At 44.1% G+C, this 15,629-nt stretch overlaps 1 protein-coding gene across 3 annotated transcripts in view; it reads left to right on the top strand.

Annotated features, from left to right (window-relative positions):
- The first annotated feature begins 28 nt into the window (after positions 1 to 28).
- ZZEF1 (zinc finger ZZ-type and EF-hand domain containing 1) overlaps positions 29 to 15,629 on the top strand; it is a 112,725-nt gene continuing 97,124 nt past the window's right edge. The window contains exon 1 of one of the 3 annotated variants that reach the window (XM_023653285.2): positions 29 to 526. In XM_023653285.2, coding sequence (XP_023509053.2) covers positions 173 to 526 — 354 coding nt within the window. In that variant the 5' untranslated portion in view covers positions 29 to 172. Of the gene's footprint in view, positions 527 to 9,369; positions 9,438 to 15,629 lie in introns of those variants that run through there. The other 2 variants (XM_023653286.2, XM_070227910.1) reach the window with 2 other exon arrangements.

Here is a 15,629-nt window from a genome sequence, read left to right as displayed (position 1 = left end):
ACGGCGCCTTTGCGACAGCAGTCCTCACTTGACGGCGAGGAAGCCGGAAGCCACAGCCGCCGCCGTCGTCCCCTCCCAGTCCCCGCCCGCCGGGTGCAGTGGGAGGTTGACAGGTCGAGGCGGGGAGGCGGCGGCGGCGGCTGCAGAGCCGGGCGCCCGAGACGGAGACCCCATGGGGAACGCTTCGAGTCACAGCAGTGAAGACGAAGCGGGAGCCGCCGGGGGTGAGGGCTGGGGCCCGCACCAGGACTGGGTCGCGGATTCGGGCACGATTCCCGGCCCGGGCCCCGCGGCCCCGGCGCTGCCGCCCGCCGCGGCGCTGCTGGAGCCAGCCCGGCTGCGAGAGGCGGCGGCTGCGCTGCGGCCCGCTCCGCCCTTCGAGTCTCTGGTGTCTAGGCACCACGGCGCTCTGTTGCGCTGGCTGGAAGAGCGGCTGGGCCGCGGCGAAGAGTCCGTCACCCTGGATCAGTTCCGGGAGCTGCTGGAGGCTCGCGGCGCTGGCTGCTCGGGCGAGCAGTTCGAGGAGGTCAGAGCTGGCTGGCGACGGCGGGGGCAGGGCGGTCCCCCCCAAGGGCGTGAAGGGGTGGGCGGTGTCTTTGGAGAGGCCGGGCAGGAACCCATAGGATCCGCAGGTTCCAAGAATGGGAGCATGGGGTGCCGGGACCCACATGGGACGCTTCCAGCCTGTTCACTCCGGGAGATGGCTACGAATCTCTCTAATCGTTACTAGAGGTGTGGAAAGCCTAGAGTAGGCCGTCCTTGCTGTGAAGAACTGGACAAGCCCAGATGCCTTTGCTTGTTGTAGTACAGACATTTGTGCCCTTGCCTGACGCTGGATCGCCTGCTCTCTGGAGCTTCCTGATCAGGCTCCAGAACAGTTTAAGGGAAAAGGGATGTAGCAATCAAGGGAGTGGCAGTGAAAACCATTCTGTTTTACCGACAAGTGGCTTTTTGCACAGCACCTTCTGAATCCAGTGTGGGAGCCTGACAAATGTGGGAGGAGAATAACATATACTGGAAAAACTCATATTCTAAAGGCCATTCTCGTCCTGCAAAAATTTGCTTTTCCAAAATACACGTTTGTTTTTAGATCCTTGAAGAACCATATTTTAGACTTACTTAAACCTCCATAGAACTGATAGGCAAGTACCAGGTTTCCTGTGAATACTTGTAATTATATAGTCTTTGGCATAATCACTAATGTCATCTCTATTAAATCAGTAGCAGCAAATTGATATGGTAACAAAATGTTTTCCTTGGAAGGGATCTTAGGAATTATCTGTACTGAATATTTTAAGAGTTAAGAAGAGAACCGATCCAGGGTCACCCAGTGAGTCATTGGCAGAACTGAGACTGTCATTCAGATCTCTTAATGTTTGTTTGTCTTATGTCCCACTCTCTCCTTCCTGAGACCCTATTTCATTAACACCACAATGTTATAAGAAACAGGTGCTTAATTTGTGGAAATGAGTAAGCCATGTAGAATCTTTAGTGTCAATGAAGGGTGAATACATAAAGCAGTGAAGTGACAGTACCTATAATGCCATTAAAAAGTGATGTGCACTCTAAAACCAGAGGCTTCTAAAATATTTTAAGAATGTTTTCCTGTACTTGGCCAGAATCCAAATAATGTGGTTTATTTGGTTCTTATATTTTCCTTTAAACAAATACCTTTAAGTCACCTCAGCTGTTGAAAACAATGATCATATTAGTTAGTGATGGGTCTCGATTCTTTTTTTTTTTAATTTTAAGAGAACACATACTACTTTCCACTCTAGTCCTAGGAGTATTGTGAGAAAATGAAGCAGTGCAGAGAGCGTTCTGCAGATCTGCTGAAGGAGTTGACACATTTTGGAATTGTCCAGAAGAGAATGGAGAGAAACACTATTTACATTGTGAGAGTGTCTGACAGGAATAGAGCTACAGGTGGAGTTTAGTGGAGTCCTCTAATGTGAGATCAGGAAGTCCTCAAGGTGTGGTCCAGAAATCACTCAAGGGCTATGACGTTATTCATTCATTCATTAAGCAAATATTTGATGGGCCTATACTGAGTGCCAAGCACTTGGATGACTTGCTCCTAAAGAGTATGTGGTACTGAAAGAGACTCACGTTAACCCGGCAATTATCGGTGTGGTGAGTATTATCCAAGGGAAAGCGTAAGGAAAAAAATAGCAGGAGTATTTAACCTCATCCGGGAAGTGGAAGAAGACTGGCCTGAGAAGTAACATTCAGATTTGAAGGATGCAAGCACACAAAGAGCAGGAGGAGTTAGTGTTTCACGCAGAGGGCATCGCATGCACAAGTCCAGAGTCCAGAGAATGGAGAATCTGGAAGGATGGTATGATGTATTAGGGTTAGGCAAAACTGCTTCAAGGGACAGAAAACTCAGTGCATCAATGCTTTACACAATAAAGCTGCTTATGTAAGAGTCCAGGGTTGATATGGCAGTTTCACAGTCATCAGAAATCTGGCTCCATCCATCTTGTGTTGTCATCCTCTGCAGGCACCTTCCACTTGGTGATCCAAATGGCTCCTTCAGCTGTCACTTTTCACTTTCCAACCAGCAGGAGAGGGAAAAGGGAAGGAGAGGGCCACACCTCCTCTCTTAGGGGCATGGCTCACATCCCATTGGCCCAAACCCAGTCACATGGCCACACTTACCTGCAAGGGAGACTGGGAAGGAGCCTTATTTCCTGGCCATTTATTCAGCTAAAAATCAGGATTAGGATGCAATTACTGAGGAAGAGGGGAACAGGAGATTGGGGTACAATGATCAGTCTTTGACTCACATGGCTGGATCATAGAATGCAGGAGGAGGAGAGCAAGGCTAGAGGAGTAGGCAGGGAGCAGATTGTAAGAGTCCTTTGCAGCCTCTTAAATAGGAGTTTGGAAACAGTGGAGTTTTAAGCAAAGTGCCGTGATAGTTGTGAGAACCAGTTGTCAAAGGGCCGCAGGGTGGACCCAAGCAGTTAGGAGGCTATTACGACAGTCTGGTTAAGAGACTGGGTGGCTTGGACTAGGGTGGTGGCAGGTAAAATGGTATGAAGTGGACAATTTTTGAGAGCTGTTTAGGAGGTATAAGAATAAGCAGTTCTTGAGACTTAGGTGTGGGTAGAGGATTAGAAGGGGAAAGGAATCAAGGATGACTCCAGCATTACTGACTGCAGCAATTGGAAAGATGATAGTGCTGTTTATTGGGAAAGGAAGCATCTTCAGGAAGGGAAGACCTGGAGAGGGAAGATGAGTTTGATTTGGCCATGTTGAGTTTAAAGTGTCCATGAGACAGCTAAGTGGAGACATCTCTTAGGTGTTGGGTATATGAGTCTGGAGCTTAGGAGAGAAGACTGCACGAGATATGGAGTTATCTATTTGCACATTGGGGTTTCGTGAGACAATAGCTATATCGTTTCCTCTTATTCTGAGGAGAGTTGTTCTTTTTTCTTTCAGTGACCAAGAGTGAAAAGATTGTGCTCTATAAGAATTTAAGTCCTTTAGAGGTACTTTATGGACTGTTTAACATAGTTAAATTCGGAGGTCATTCAGCCACTGTAACTAAAGAAATTTATGGGAAGAAAAAGCTGTGAATGGTTGTACCTTCCTTTTGTGAAACAAAAAATCATGATAGTCACATATGTGGCAAAAATAAGCATTAAGGAGTCGTAAGTACAGCAATAAGAACTGGTGATTTGTAAAATGTTCTGAGTTCTTATTTTATTTTTATAAAAATCCCTGGGACAATCTAGAGCTGTGTCACAGGGTATTAAGTATCCAAACACAGAACTCACAAAAGGTGTGCTCGAAAGTCTTCTTTCACATCTGTATAATTATCTTAATGCACCCTCTACAGCATGTTCAAATATATGGTGTCTGATAACTTAGGCCAGCCACGCGGGGCAGGTCAGTGACAACAGCCACCGGACCGAGGAGGAAGTCGAGGACTCTGCAGGGTTCAGCGACTCACTTAAGTAAGATTGGAAATTAAGTTTTGGCACTAACACTCAAATGTGGGTCTTCTGACTCCAGATCCTGCCCCCTTTTTCCTTTAAGGAACTGATTCTCTTTATTTGTTATTCTTTAGTCTCAAGAATACATAATTAATTCTTTAACTTTTCCCTTCATGCTAAGGGAGGCCTGGCATGGGTAATCCAAATTGGAGAAAAAGCATCATGTATTTTTCTTGAAGCCTGTTTACCTTTATTAGATTTAGAGCTTGGGTTGCTACTAAAATTTGGTGATCCCTCCCCGCCGCCACTGGTTAGCACTGATTAATTAAAGAGAGCAATTCTGACTCAAAGTGAAGGCTTGATAGCCTGATTGGGATAATCTCACAGTGCTTGTCCTGTCTGTAGGTCAGGAGTGATTATGTTAGTAATATCCGAGAAAATAAGTATTAGCCATGCATTTGATTCTGTACTTTACAAATAAGTCTTTGTAAAGTCTAAGTCCTTTGACTTAGATAAATATACATTTCTGTGTCTTAGTTAATTCTACATCTAAGCTTCTGAAAATGCATTGTGATATTCTAATACAAGTAGAAGGGTTTTTGTGAAATAATAACAAAATTTCTTTATAGTAGCAACTAAAATGGTGAGTTAGTTCCCTTCATTCACTTTACGAGAGCTAGCAAGCTGTCGTCAGTGTATATTATGTATTATTATAATGCTAAGCGTTTCCAAGTTTCACATGTGCCATCTTTGGGCTCCTGATTTGCATAGCTATCCATGTCTACCCAGCTGTCTTGCCTTCACATTCCTGTGAACTTAGTTGCTTGAAGTGGTGTCCTGTAGCAGTTCTTGGGAGTTGTACCATGGACCAGAGTCTGAAAGATTATCATTTTATAGTACAACACACCTTTTCTCATGGTGGGCGTGGTCCACAGAGAAGGACTCTTTGGTTTGCTCACAGGGAGCCACACTGAATTGACTCCTATGTAGAAGAGGAAGAGATTTAAAATTAAATTCTTATTTGACATCAGAATTTAGAGATTAGATATTTGTGCTCCTAATATGCTCTTAATACTGCAGAAAATCAGGTAGACTCTAGGGCAGAAAGAAGTGCTGAACAGAGGATGACGGCAGATGGCTTTAAGGTGGGATTTTATATGGATGGGTCTTATTTGATTAATTTACCAAATTAGCTTTGGTGCCTACTTTATGAAATTCATTGGGCTGTAAACTCTGAGGGAAAGACCTTTTTTATGCATTTATTTATTTTCTTAGCACAGTCCTGGCTCATAGCCAGTGCTCAATTAAGTGTTTTCCCCCATAGTGCCCTCAGTTTGATTTAACAGATTGAACATGGTGCAGTCCTCCTTCTCCAACCTCGTATTTTATATTCAATCTGTAACCTTTTAAGAATAAGATATTTCTTGACGTTGGAGGAAACAAATATAGTTTTAGTGAAAATTAAAAAGGTTCTTAGTCACTGTTAGGTTAGAGGAAATTTGGAGAAGAGTACCTTATTGGGGTTATCAAGTCAAAGTATTAATCCACTAATTTAGAATATCTCTGAGCCCAAGAACTATGCAAATAGAAATATCCAGAAGTAATTCGCTACCCTTTCAAGACCCAACGGTGAGGGACGTATGTCTGCACCAGGAAGATGAAACAGACTGCAGGCGTTGCTTACCCTCAGCTCAGAGCCTGTGGGGCTCCCCCGTGCCTGAGGGACCACGTCTGCATTCCTCTGAATGGGTTGGAGCCCACAGGCTGGCCTGTCCCCCTGTCTGACCTCATCTACCTCTGTCCTCCTGCACGAGCTCTGCGCCCTAGCCAGTGGGACACTGCCTTGTCCTGTGTGTGAACCTTGCTTCTCTCAGCTCTTCAAGATTCCCTGCCTTGGCACCATCACCTGATCAGGACCAAGCCTTTCTTGTGGCGTGATTCAGATGGCGTCTGTTTAATGGTGTTTTCAGCCCTACCCTTGAGGCTCTTGTTTCCTGTTCTGTACAGATCGTTTGGCACATAGAGCACATTGTCTGGTCTTTTTCTGCAGCTAGGTTGTGAGGCCCCCCAGCCACCTGCCTGCACTGCTCCAGCACACAGGAAGCTTTCAGTATGTGATGGCCATTCATGGTGGTGAGGCAGTATAAAAGAGAAAGCTCCTGGGTGAATTGGAGGTTATTTTGGCCCTGTGTGCTTTGCAGGGGGGAGGGGCGAAATTCATGACCCAAGAGAGCTATGGAGGAAAGGTCACAGCTCTGTTTTGTCTTTCCCTGATTTCCAGAATACCACTTCATCATGTGCTGTCTTGCTTTAGAAACTTCGGTGGCTCCCCATTGCCTTCAGAATCAAATGTTAGTCTAACATTTAGGTCTTTATACTTTTCCACTCTTATCTCCCAGTGCTCTTTAGCCAACCGGGTCTGTTCACTCTTTCCCATATATGTGGGAATTTTGTCCTTTTGCTCCCTTTCTCCCCGCTTCAGCCCTTTGCTCTGTTCTAAGCCTCTCCACTTTCAAGGACCACAGAGAAACATTTAACAGTAGCATGGAGTTTGGGAAATGCTTCACCAAACCAAGGCTTGAGAAGCTGGAAGAATTTTCCAGGCAGAGGAAGAAAAGGATATTCCACTTGAAAGGTACAGCATGTGCAAATGTAGTGAGGTGAGAGAGAGCATGGCAAATTTGGGGAATGGTACTTCTTTGGTGCCTAGTCTAGACTCTGAGTTGACTGGGACCTTAGTAACCATTGCAGACAACCTGTCCCCTCCCTTTCCCCATGAAGGCATCCCTTGTGTAACATCCTGGACAGATGTGTAGTTAGCCCGTTAACAGTATCAGTGAGTTGGCTGCTTTATGAGTCTACCCGTTCCTCTGTTCTTTGGACTGAGCTGGAGCCTTGGGCCCTAGAGTCAGCCTGTGTGGGCTGTGTGGGCAGATCCTAGTTCCACCCTCCTTGATAGACTTATGTGATCACTCTGTGTCTCAGTTGCCTCACCTATGAAACGAGCGTAATAAGTGTTTCTACCTTATATAGTCGGTATGAGGATTAAATGAATTGGTTCATGTAAAGCATCTAGAACAGTTCCTGCACATGCTTAATGCTCAATAAATGTTGCTACGAGCGGTGGTATTACTTTTCTCTGTTGTTCCAGCTCTGCACTAGGATTGATTGCTCCATCTTTGGTGTGACAGCCCTTTCAGTACTTACACATGGAATATAGATAGTCTTACAGAGGAGTACACTGAGGTTAAATGGATAGGTGACCCTCTCAGCCAACAAGTGGCAGAACAGGGACCAGATCTAGATCTTTTGACTTGTGATGTTTCTTTCCTCCCAAGTTGAACCCACATGCAACTTTACCTATATCAGCCTGGTGCGTTGCGTTCTGCTGGTCTGAGCCCACACTTCTAGTCTGTGATGATTTTGGCACAGTCTTATGTATATACTGTGGTCTTGATCCCAGTAGTAGTTAAGGAGGTTAAACAGGAATGGTCTGAGCCCTGTCCCATGCTGCCCTCAGCCAAGGCAAGTGGGTGGAAATCTGCAGTCAGCCAACTCACTTTTCTGTCTCTTGTCTGTAAGGTGGATCAATAACAGCCTTCTAACTAGATTGGAATACCAGTTCTTTGCAGTTTACTAGGGATAGTCTTGTTCGTGAAACATTTGGATCCTCACGACAACCCATGAAGAAAGTTTGGGCAGGAAGAGGAGTTGAGACTTAGAGAGGCCAAGGGTCTTGTCCCAGGTCTTGTGGAGAGTACGCAGTAAATCTGGCCCCATACTCAAATCCAGATTTCCCTTTAGTCTGTGTGAGACTTCTTACCTCCACTCGCTGCCTGGCATGGTGTCTGCACTCGGCTGCTGCCTGAATTGCTGCTGTGTGGATGGCAAAGCACACAGCAGGTGTGAGAGGGAGAGACCTGAGTCAGGAGAGGAGGAGGAAGAATACAGCAGATCAGGTTGCTGTCTGCACAGGTGGGTGTTGGCTCCCTGGAAACAGGGGGCTTGCTCTGTTTTTGGAGAGACAAAGGTTGACTTGCTTTACTTTGCACTGTTAGACTAGACCTGGTGCATCCAGTTAAGTTTTGAGCCCCATGTTCCAGAGCAATGAGTTTCAGATTGCCCCTTCAGTGGCTTGGAAATATATTTAGTGAGTGTTACCCTGCATGTTAAAAAATAAAACAGAGTAGAATGGAATAGAAAATATCAGAGTACATTATATCTAATAGGAGAAAGTATTACATTGTCTCCCGAAACTTTTATATCAATTATATGTACACAGAGTCATGATACAAAATGTATTTCTTATAGTGGATTAGCCAATGAAACTTGAGAGGCACTGCTCTGAGGTTTATTGTCAAAGTGGAGGGATCCCGGAGGGGACAACCAGGATGGGAATGAGACTAAAACCATACCAGATAGAGAACTGGTTGAAGGAATGGCGCGTTCAGGGAAGCTCAGAGGACCTGATCACTGTTTTCAGTGGTCTGCGGGCTGTTTGGGGGCAGAGGAGGAGCAGAGGGGGAGCAGAGGTGTTCTGAATGGCCCCAAAGGATGGTAACATCAGGGAGGCAGACTTCCATTCATTATATAGAGAAGAGGGTTGTTGCTGTCAGAACTGGCCAGAAGACTTGAGATTCCCCTCACCAAAGTGTGTCACAGAAACACTGGAGAAGGGGTTCAAGCAGTACAAAGGGATATATTTTAAGAGGTTCGTAGGTCCATTCCAATATGAGAGCTCACGTAGATCTTGGCTGAGTAGCCCCCTCCACCCTTAGTATTCTCCGGTGGCCTCATGCTGCTCTTACTGTAAGACCTGAGCCCCTCAGCCTGGTTAGCCAGGCCCTCTCTGTTCAGACCTCTGTCCATCTCTTCGTCTCTTGCCCCTGCCTCCGTTCCAGCCACACCAAGCATGTCGTAGTCCCCACAATTTGCTGTGTACTTAGTATCTATGCTCACACTCTGTCCCCTTTATCCAGATGGCCTCCCCGTCTTCATATGCTTGCAGATTCCTAGTTATTCATTAAAGCTCAGTTCAAGGTTCATTTTCACAGGGCTCTTTGCCCTGAGCACCCCTCCCACTCCTAGGTTTCTGGCGTCTGGAGTGTCTGTTAGCTCGTGGTTGATGCGTGGGGTCTCAAATCGTACCAGGATTCAAATCCCAGCTCCATCATTTACCGGTACTAACCATGTGGCCTTGAACAACATACTTAAGCTCTCTGTCCCTCACTAGTAAAGGGGTAGTATCGACCTTTAGGGTTGTTGTGGGAAATATGAGTTGATCCAGGTGAGGCGCTTAGTATTCTGCCTGGTACCTGGTAAATGGTCGGGGAATATTAGCTGTTATAGTTGTTCGTGCTATTACTTCTGCTATACTTATTACATTGCTGCTGTTGGTTTACAGATTTGTCTTCTCCTAGGCTGTGAGGATTTTGGAGGGCAAGGACTATGCCCGGCTCACCTTAATGTGCACAGAGCCAAGCCCGGGATCAGGTCTGTAATGGCTGCTATCAGTTAGTGTGGAATGAGTACATGAGTAGATTAGGTTCTGTGAAGTCCCGTGAAACAAACTAGATGTTAAGTGTTAGATTTTAAAACCTGTGCATTTCTTTAAGTACAATTTCTGAGTGTTAGGAAATTACGTATTTATTTGGTGAAGCTGTTAGCAACACTGTTCTGGTTTTCTTTCTCACCCAAAATGTCTTTGTTTTTGTTTGTTTGAAAATTCCTTTTATCGTATTCATTGACTATTGACAGATCAACAGAGTCTGTTAGAAATAGCAAAAATGTCCCTATTTTTATAGCCTTGCTCATATAGAATTTTTATCAGCAGTAAGCAGCGGGAGTGGAGTGGGAGGCTGGCAACCAGCAGCACTCGAGCTGCAGGTAGCACTTGAAGGGCAGAAGTTTTGGTGGAAGTGGGGCTTGAGTGCTACCTGGGGATTTAGAGAGGGCGAGTCTCAGTTTTAAGGTTGACACTGAGTTAACGTGGGCAAAAGGCATTGAGAGCACATTTTATAGATGGAGGAAAGAGATGGGGCTAAAAGAGAGGTTTGCAGCACTTGGTCTGCAGACTGCAAGGAACCCAAGGGGTTATCTCATAAAACGAAGGAGAAGGGAGTCCTGGTGAAGAACATGAGCTCTGGAGACCTGGATTCAAATTCTAGCTGTGGAACCTCGGGCAAGTTGTCTGACCTCTCTGTACAACTATAACATGGGGAGGTTAGTAGTAAGTCCTGTTACTCTTATGAGGAATAAATGATATTATGCACAGTGCTTGGAATTTAACAAGTGCTCGTAATTCAGAGCTTCCCAAACTGTATGTTACTGCCAACTGAATGGGTTACAGCTGCATTAATTCTCTCAGACTTTGAGTCATACAAATATTATTTTCTCACTATGCCATAATGTGAAAAAGTTGGGAAGTAGCTGTGATCTGGTACGGTAGTGTTCACACTGTGAGGCCTCAGGGCAGACAGAGGCTGTGCTTCTTTTCCACCTCCCTGCTCACCCATTGGTTCCACTTTTTGTATTAGGGTTGTGCTTATAATTTTAAAAAATTAATATTTAAAAATTCCCGGGGCTGGCCCCGTGGCCGAGTGGTTAAGTTCGCGCGCTCTGCTGCAGGCGGCCCAGTGTTTCGTTGGTTCAAATCCTGGGCGCGGACATGGCACTGCTCATCAGACCACGCTGAGGCGGCGTCCCACATGCCACAACTAGAAGGACCCACAACGAAGAATATACAGCTATGTACCAGGGGGCTTTGGGGAGAAAAAGGAAAAATAAAATCTTTTAAAAAAATAAATAAATAAAAATTCCCCTTTATTATTGCAAAAGCAACATATATAGATTGCCCTAATACCACTGTTAACATCTTGATATTTATTCTTTCAGGTCTCTTTTTATGCATATTATATATCTTATTATAAATGCATATATTAAAAATATATCTATGTAGTTTTTTTTTGTACCAAGATGGAAAGTGCATATTTGCCTTTTTTTCAAACTAGCATGAGATCATTCTCTAATATTCTTTTGTAGCCTACTTTTTTTAGTTAATGGTCTTCACTTTTCCATGTCAGTTCATTTCTGTTTAATCTAATCCCCGGTCCGTGTTCAGATGTATCCAGTTGTCCCAGAAATCTCCTTTTTTGGCTGATATATCCAGTGTGTGTAAAAGTTTATTTAGTAAGAGGAAGTATTCTACTGCTTTAAAGAAACATTTTTAAACTACTTATCCAGTCCATCTCATGCTTGACGTAGGTACTCTTTAAAATTTTGTTTTTTCTTTTTATCCCTCACACAGTGTAGAGTCCGTGAGACTTGCATGAAAGCAACGGTCCCCTGCTCTCCTACTCCAGTGTCTCGCTCCCCGAGAATAATCCCTCTTCAACTCTGCTTCTTTAGTATTTGCCTCTGTATCACCACATAACGTGTTTATATTACTTCTTCTTCTTCTTTTTTCTTGATGAAGATTAGCCCGAAACTAACATCCTTGCCATTCTTCCTCTGTTTTATATGTGGGTCACCACCAAAACATGGCTGACAAGTGGTGTAAGTCTGCTCCTGAACCCACAAACCTGGGCCGCTGAAGTGAAGTGCACTGAACTTAACCACTAGGCTACGGGGCCGGCCCCTATGTTACTCCTTTATCAGTTTTCAGTTTTAGGCTTTATCCATCTTATTCCCACCATAGAAGATGCGTCTTTAGTTGTCTTTCACCTTCCTGTCCTTGCCTAAACCTGCACATCTTCTGTCCTCCCAGTGGACTTGTTTCAATTTTGTTTAATTGTTCTTGATGTTTATGTCATTATGATTATGTAAATTCTATATGTAACTGAGTTGTGTAGTATTCCATGATTACTTTTCCTTTGTCAAACATCTTTTTATTTTCTCTGGATTAACAATTGAATTGGTACCCTTCTTTTGCTTAATTTTTGTCTTTTATCATTAATTTAATCTCAGATTTTCTGCCAGTTGTCTAAATCTCTTCTAACACAAGCATTCGATATGTTCAAACACCTGGTGTTCTCTCAGTTTCATCTTCTCTAAGTTCTGTTTCCCAGAGCCTTCCGACCTACTTGACTCTGGACTTAGTGTTCTCTACGTCTGCTGTGCAGGTGTTGTCTTGGAATCTCCGTCGTCCTGGGGATTCATTTTCTCTCTTGGTCAGATCCTGTTCTTCCTCTTTCTGGCATATTTCTTCATTCTGGTAGCCAAATCTTCTAGTAGCTTTTTGAATAAGGGAGCGTTAAGTAGTTCATTTTTTGAGAACTTTGCATGTATAAGAATGTCTTTATTTTACTCTTTCACACTTGCTGGTATTTTGGCTGATCGTTGACTTCTGGGTTAGAAAGAGCCCCCCCAGAATGTTGAAGGACTGCTCCCACTGCTTTCTGGCTTCCAGTGTTACTGCTGAGTCGGTCCCATTCTGATTCTTGACCTCTTACATGGAAACTGTCGTCTCCCTGGAGTTAGAAATTTCTCTTTCCTCTCGATGTTGTGAAATTTCATTAGGATGTGCTTTTATCCATTGTGTAGAGTATTCAGCCTCTTCATTATCAAAACTCATGTCCTTCAGTTTGGGGAAATTATCTTGAATCGTAATGATTGTGATTTTTCTCCCCTCCATTTTCTGCGTTCCCTTTTTCTGGAACGTATACTGTTTGGATGTTGGACCTCTTGACCTAGTCTCCTGATTTTCCTTCTCTTTTCTTTCTCAGTTCCCATCATTTTGTACTTTTGCTCTACTTTCTGGGCACTTTAGTCAACTTTATCTTGTGGCCTATTGAGATTTATCTTCCAAAATCTATTGTGATTTTCATTTTGTCATGATATTTTCATTTTCAAGAACTTGTAAAAGTTTTCTGAATTGCCTGTTTTTACTAATAGTGTCCTGTTCTCTCATGATTGCAATATCCTTTTTTGTTAGATAGTGGTGGTAGTGGCTACACAACTCTGAATATGCTGAAAACCACTGGATTGTACACTGGAAAAGGGTGAATTTTATGTTCTGTGAGTTATATCTCAGTAAAGCTGGTTTTAGAAATATCTTTTAAAATATTTCTCTGAAGATACTAATCATAATCCTTTTGATGTTTTCTTTTCCTTGCATAGTCCTTTCTTTTCTCCAAGTTGCATTTTTTCCTGTTTCATGTTAAGGCTTTCCTCAAATGTCTGGTGGTCCTGGGCTGTCCACTCATCTCAAAGAGTGTGGCACTAAAAGGTGGATGCTCAGTGCATGTGGCTTGTTGACTGGGGAACCTCACTGTGAGATGAACTGGCTGGGCCCTTTCATTGGGAGCTCTCCAGTGCCAGGATCTCTAGGTCCCTTCTCTTGGGCTTGTTGGGTGCCCCAGAGAAGACTCTTCCAGTCTCTTGCCTGGAGGGTGTGAGACTAGCTGCCAGCATTCTGAGAGCTCTAGGGGAAGGGTGAGTCTTAAACATTTAGTGTGGGGCTGGCCAGGTGGCGTAGTGGTTAAGTTGGCGTGCTCGTCTTCAGCAGCCTGGGGTTTGCTGGTTTGGATCCTGGACATGGACCTATGCACCGCTCGTCAAGCCATGCTCTGGCAGCATCCCATGCAGAAGAACTAGAAGGACTTACAACTAGGATATACAACAATGTACTGGGGCTTTGGGAAGAAAAAAAAAATTTAGCATGTAAATCTTAATCCCCTTGTTTTCAGTGTAGCATTCACACTCTCAGCTGTGCCTGGTATTTCCTAGTCCAGAGACTCTTCTCTGTATTACTCTTTCCAGAGAATCAACTTCCCAGGCTTCTGCCGAGATTGGGGAGAAGATCTGGGTATCTGGGTATGGTTTTTTTTTCAATGGAAATTTTTAAACATAAGAAAGTAGGGGCCGGCCCTGTGGCCAAGTGGTTAAGTTCGCGTGCTCTGCTTCGGTGGCCCAGGATTTCGCCAGTTCAAGTCCTGGGCGCGGATATGGCACCACTCATCAGGCCATGCTGAGGTGGCATCCTGCATGCCACAGCTAGAAAGACCCACAACTAAAAATACACAAGTATGTACCAGGGGGATTTTGGAGAAAAAGGAAAAATAAAATCTTAATAAAATAAGTAAATAAGAAAATAGAGATAAGAGTAGAAAGAACTCCCATATAACCTACTAGCCAGTTTCAATAATTACTAACTCAAGGTCAATTTTATTTCAGCTAAACCCCACCTACTTTCTCCTCCAAATTGTTTTGAAGCAGATCTTTTTCATCCACAAATATTTCGTTTCACCCATAAATATTTCATTATATGTCTCTAAAAGATAAGAACTCTTTAAAAAAAAATCACACAATCCCACTGTCACCCTCTTCCCCTGAAAAAAAAAAAAAAAGCGAAAATCCCCAATGATTTCTAAGATCAGCATTTATCCAGTGAGTTCTGCGTTTTTTGTTTTTTAATTTTTTTGGTGAGGAAGATTGGTCCTGAGCTAACATCTGTGCCAGTTCTCCTCTATTTTATACATGGGACGCTGCCATAGCATGGCTAACTGCTTTTTAAAATAGTCTTTCTGCCAATTACATCCACTCTCAGCAGCACCTATTGCCACTCACTCTTCAGTCTTTTGGAGTCCTGCAGTGTGAAGCAGCTTGCTTCTCAACTTTACCCTGTCCCAGCTTAGGATTCTGCTTTCTTGGGCTGACCAACCTGGTGCTACTCGTTCGTCTGCTTCCCAGCTTTCAGAATTTTGTTGCTGTTGCATCATTTCCTATTCTCTTTGTCCTTGTGCTTTAAAAAAATAAATCCCTTTATGATATTGTCTTAGTGGGGTTTCAGGAGGGAGCAGAGGTGCATGCATTTGTTCAGTATGACTTCTTTGAACACTCCTGATGGCTTGTTGTCCAGCTGTTGCTCTGAAGCCCTGAGGGATGGGGTGAGCATTCCTTCTCAGAGCTTCCTAACCCATCTTTATACCCCGCTGATAACAGACAAGTCCATGTTTATGATGAGCTTTTCCTCTAACTTCTGACCTTAACTTTGACTGCTCCTTCCCATGACAGCCCATCAGATATTTGAACAGAGGGATTCTGTTCCTCCCAGTCATCTTTTCTCTGCACTAGAGATTCCATGGCCCTTCAGCTCTTCCTCACAGGGCGGTTTCTAGTCTTCCCTCCCTCATGGTCTCTTTCCTCTAATCTCTTCTATTTTGTTTCCCTTTGTAGCTTCCAAACTAAACTCAGCTTTCCTGATTGAGTCTAATCAGAAAAGAACACAAGGCTATCTTCTCTCCTTTTGAACATGATACTTTGATTAGTGTAGCCTTCGATCCTATTAACTTGTTGGATAATCTTGTCAGCTTGAGTAGAGGCCAGAAGAATGCTGCAGTCCATCTCTCACATGTTGCCTCTGAACTCTGTCCCCCATCCTGCATTTATGTCTATGGTTTTGGACCCAAACTCAGGAATTTGCTATGTTCCTATCAGAGGTCTGTGATGGAAATAGGGGTATTTGTGTCAGTCATGAAACCTCAATGGGACATTTCCATATTTCATGAAGGAGGGAAATAAAGAAAAGGGGCAGGAGTTTTAAGGAAGAGAGAGGATTACTTAGAAAAGAGCATAGAAGTCTCCTAAAGTGTTCCGTAGTGAGAGATGTCTGTGAGTTGAGTGTATCGGAGCCACTGATGAGGGAGGGATTGAGACCTGGGGAGAGGAGGCAGTTGCTAAGCAAGG

This window comes from Equus caballus, chromosome 11 (genome assembly GCF_041296265.1).
Source record: "Equus caballus isolate H_3958 breed thoroughbred chromosome 11, TB-T2T, whole genome shotgun sequence".
In the NCBI taxonomy this organism is placed as follows: domain Eukaryota; kingdom Metazoa; phylum Chordata; class Mammalia; order Perissodactyla; family Equidae; genus Equus; species Equus caballus.
This window is presented reverse-complemented; position numbering and strand designations above follow the sequence as displayed.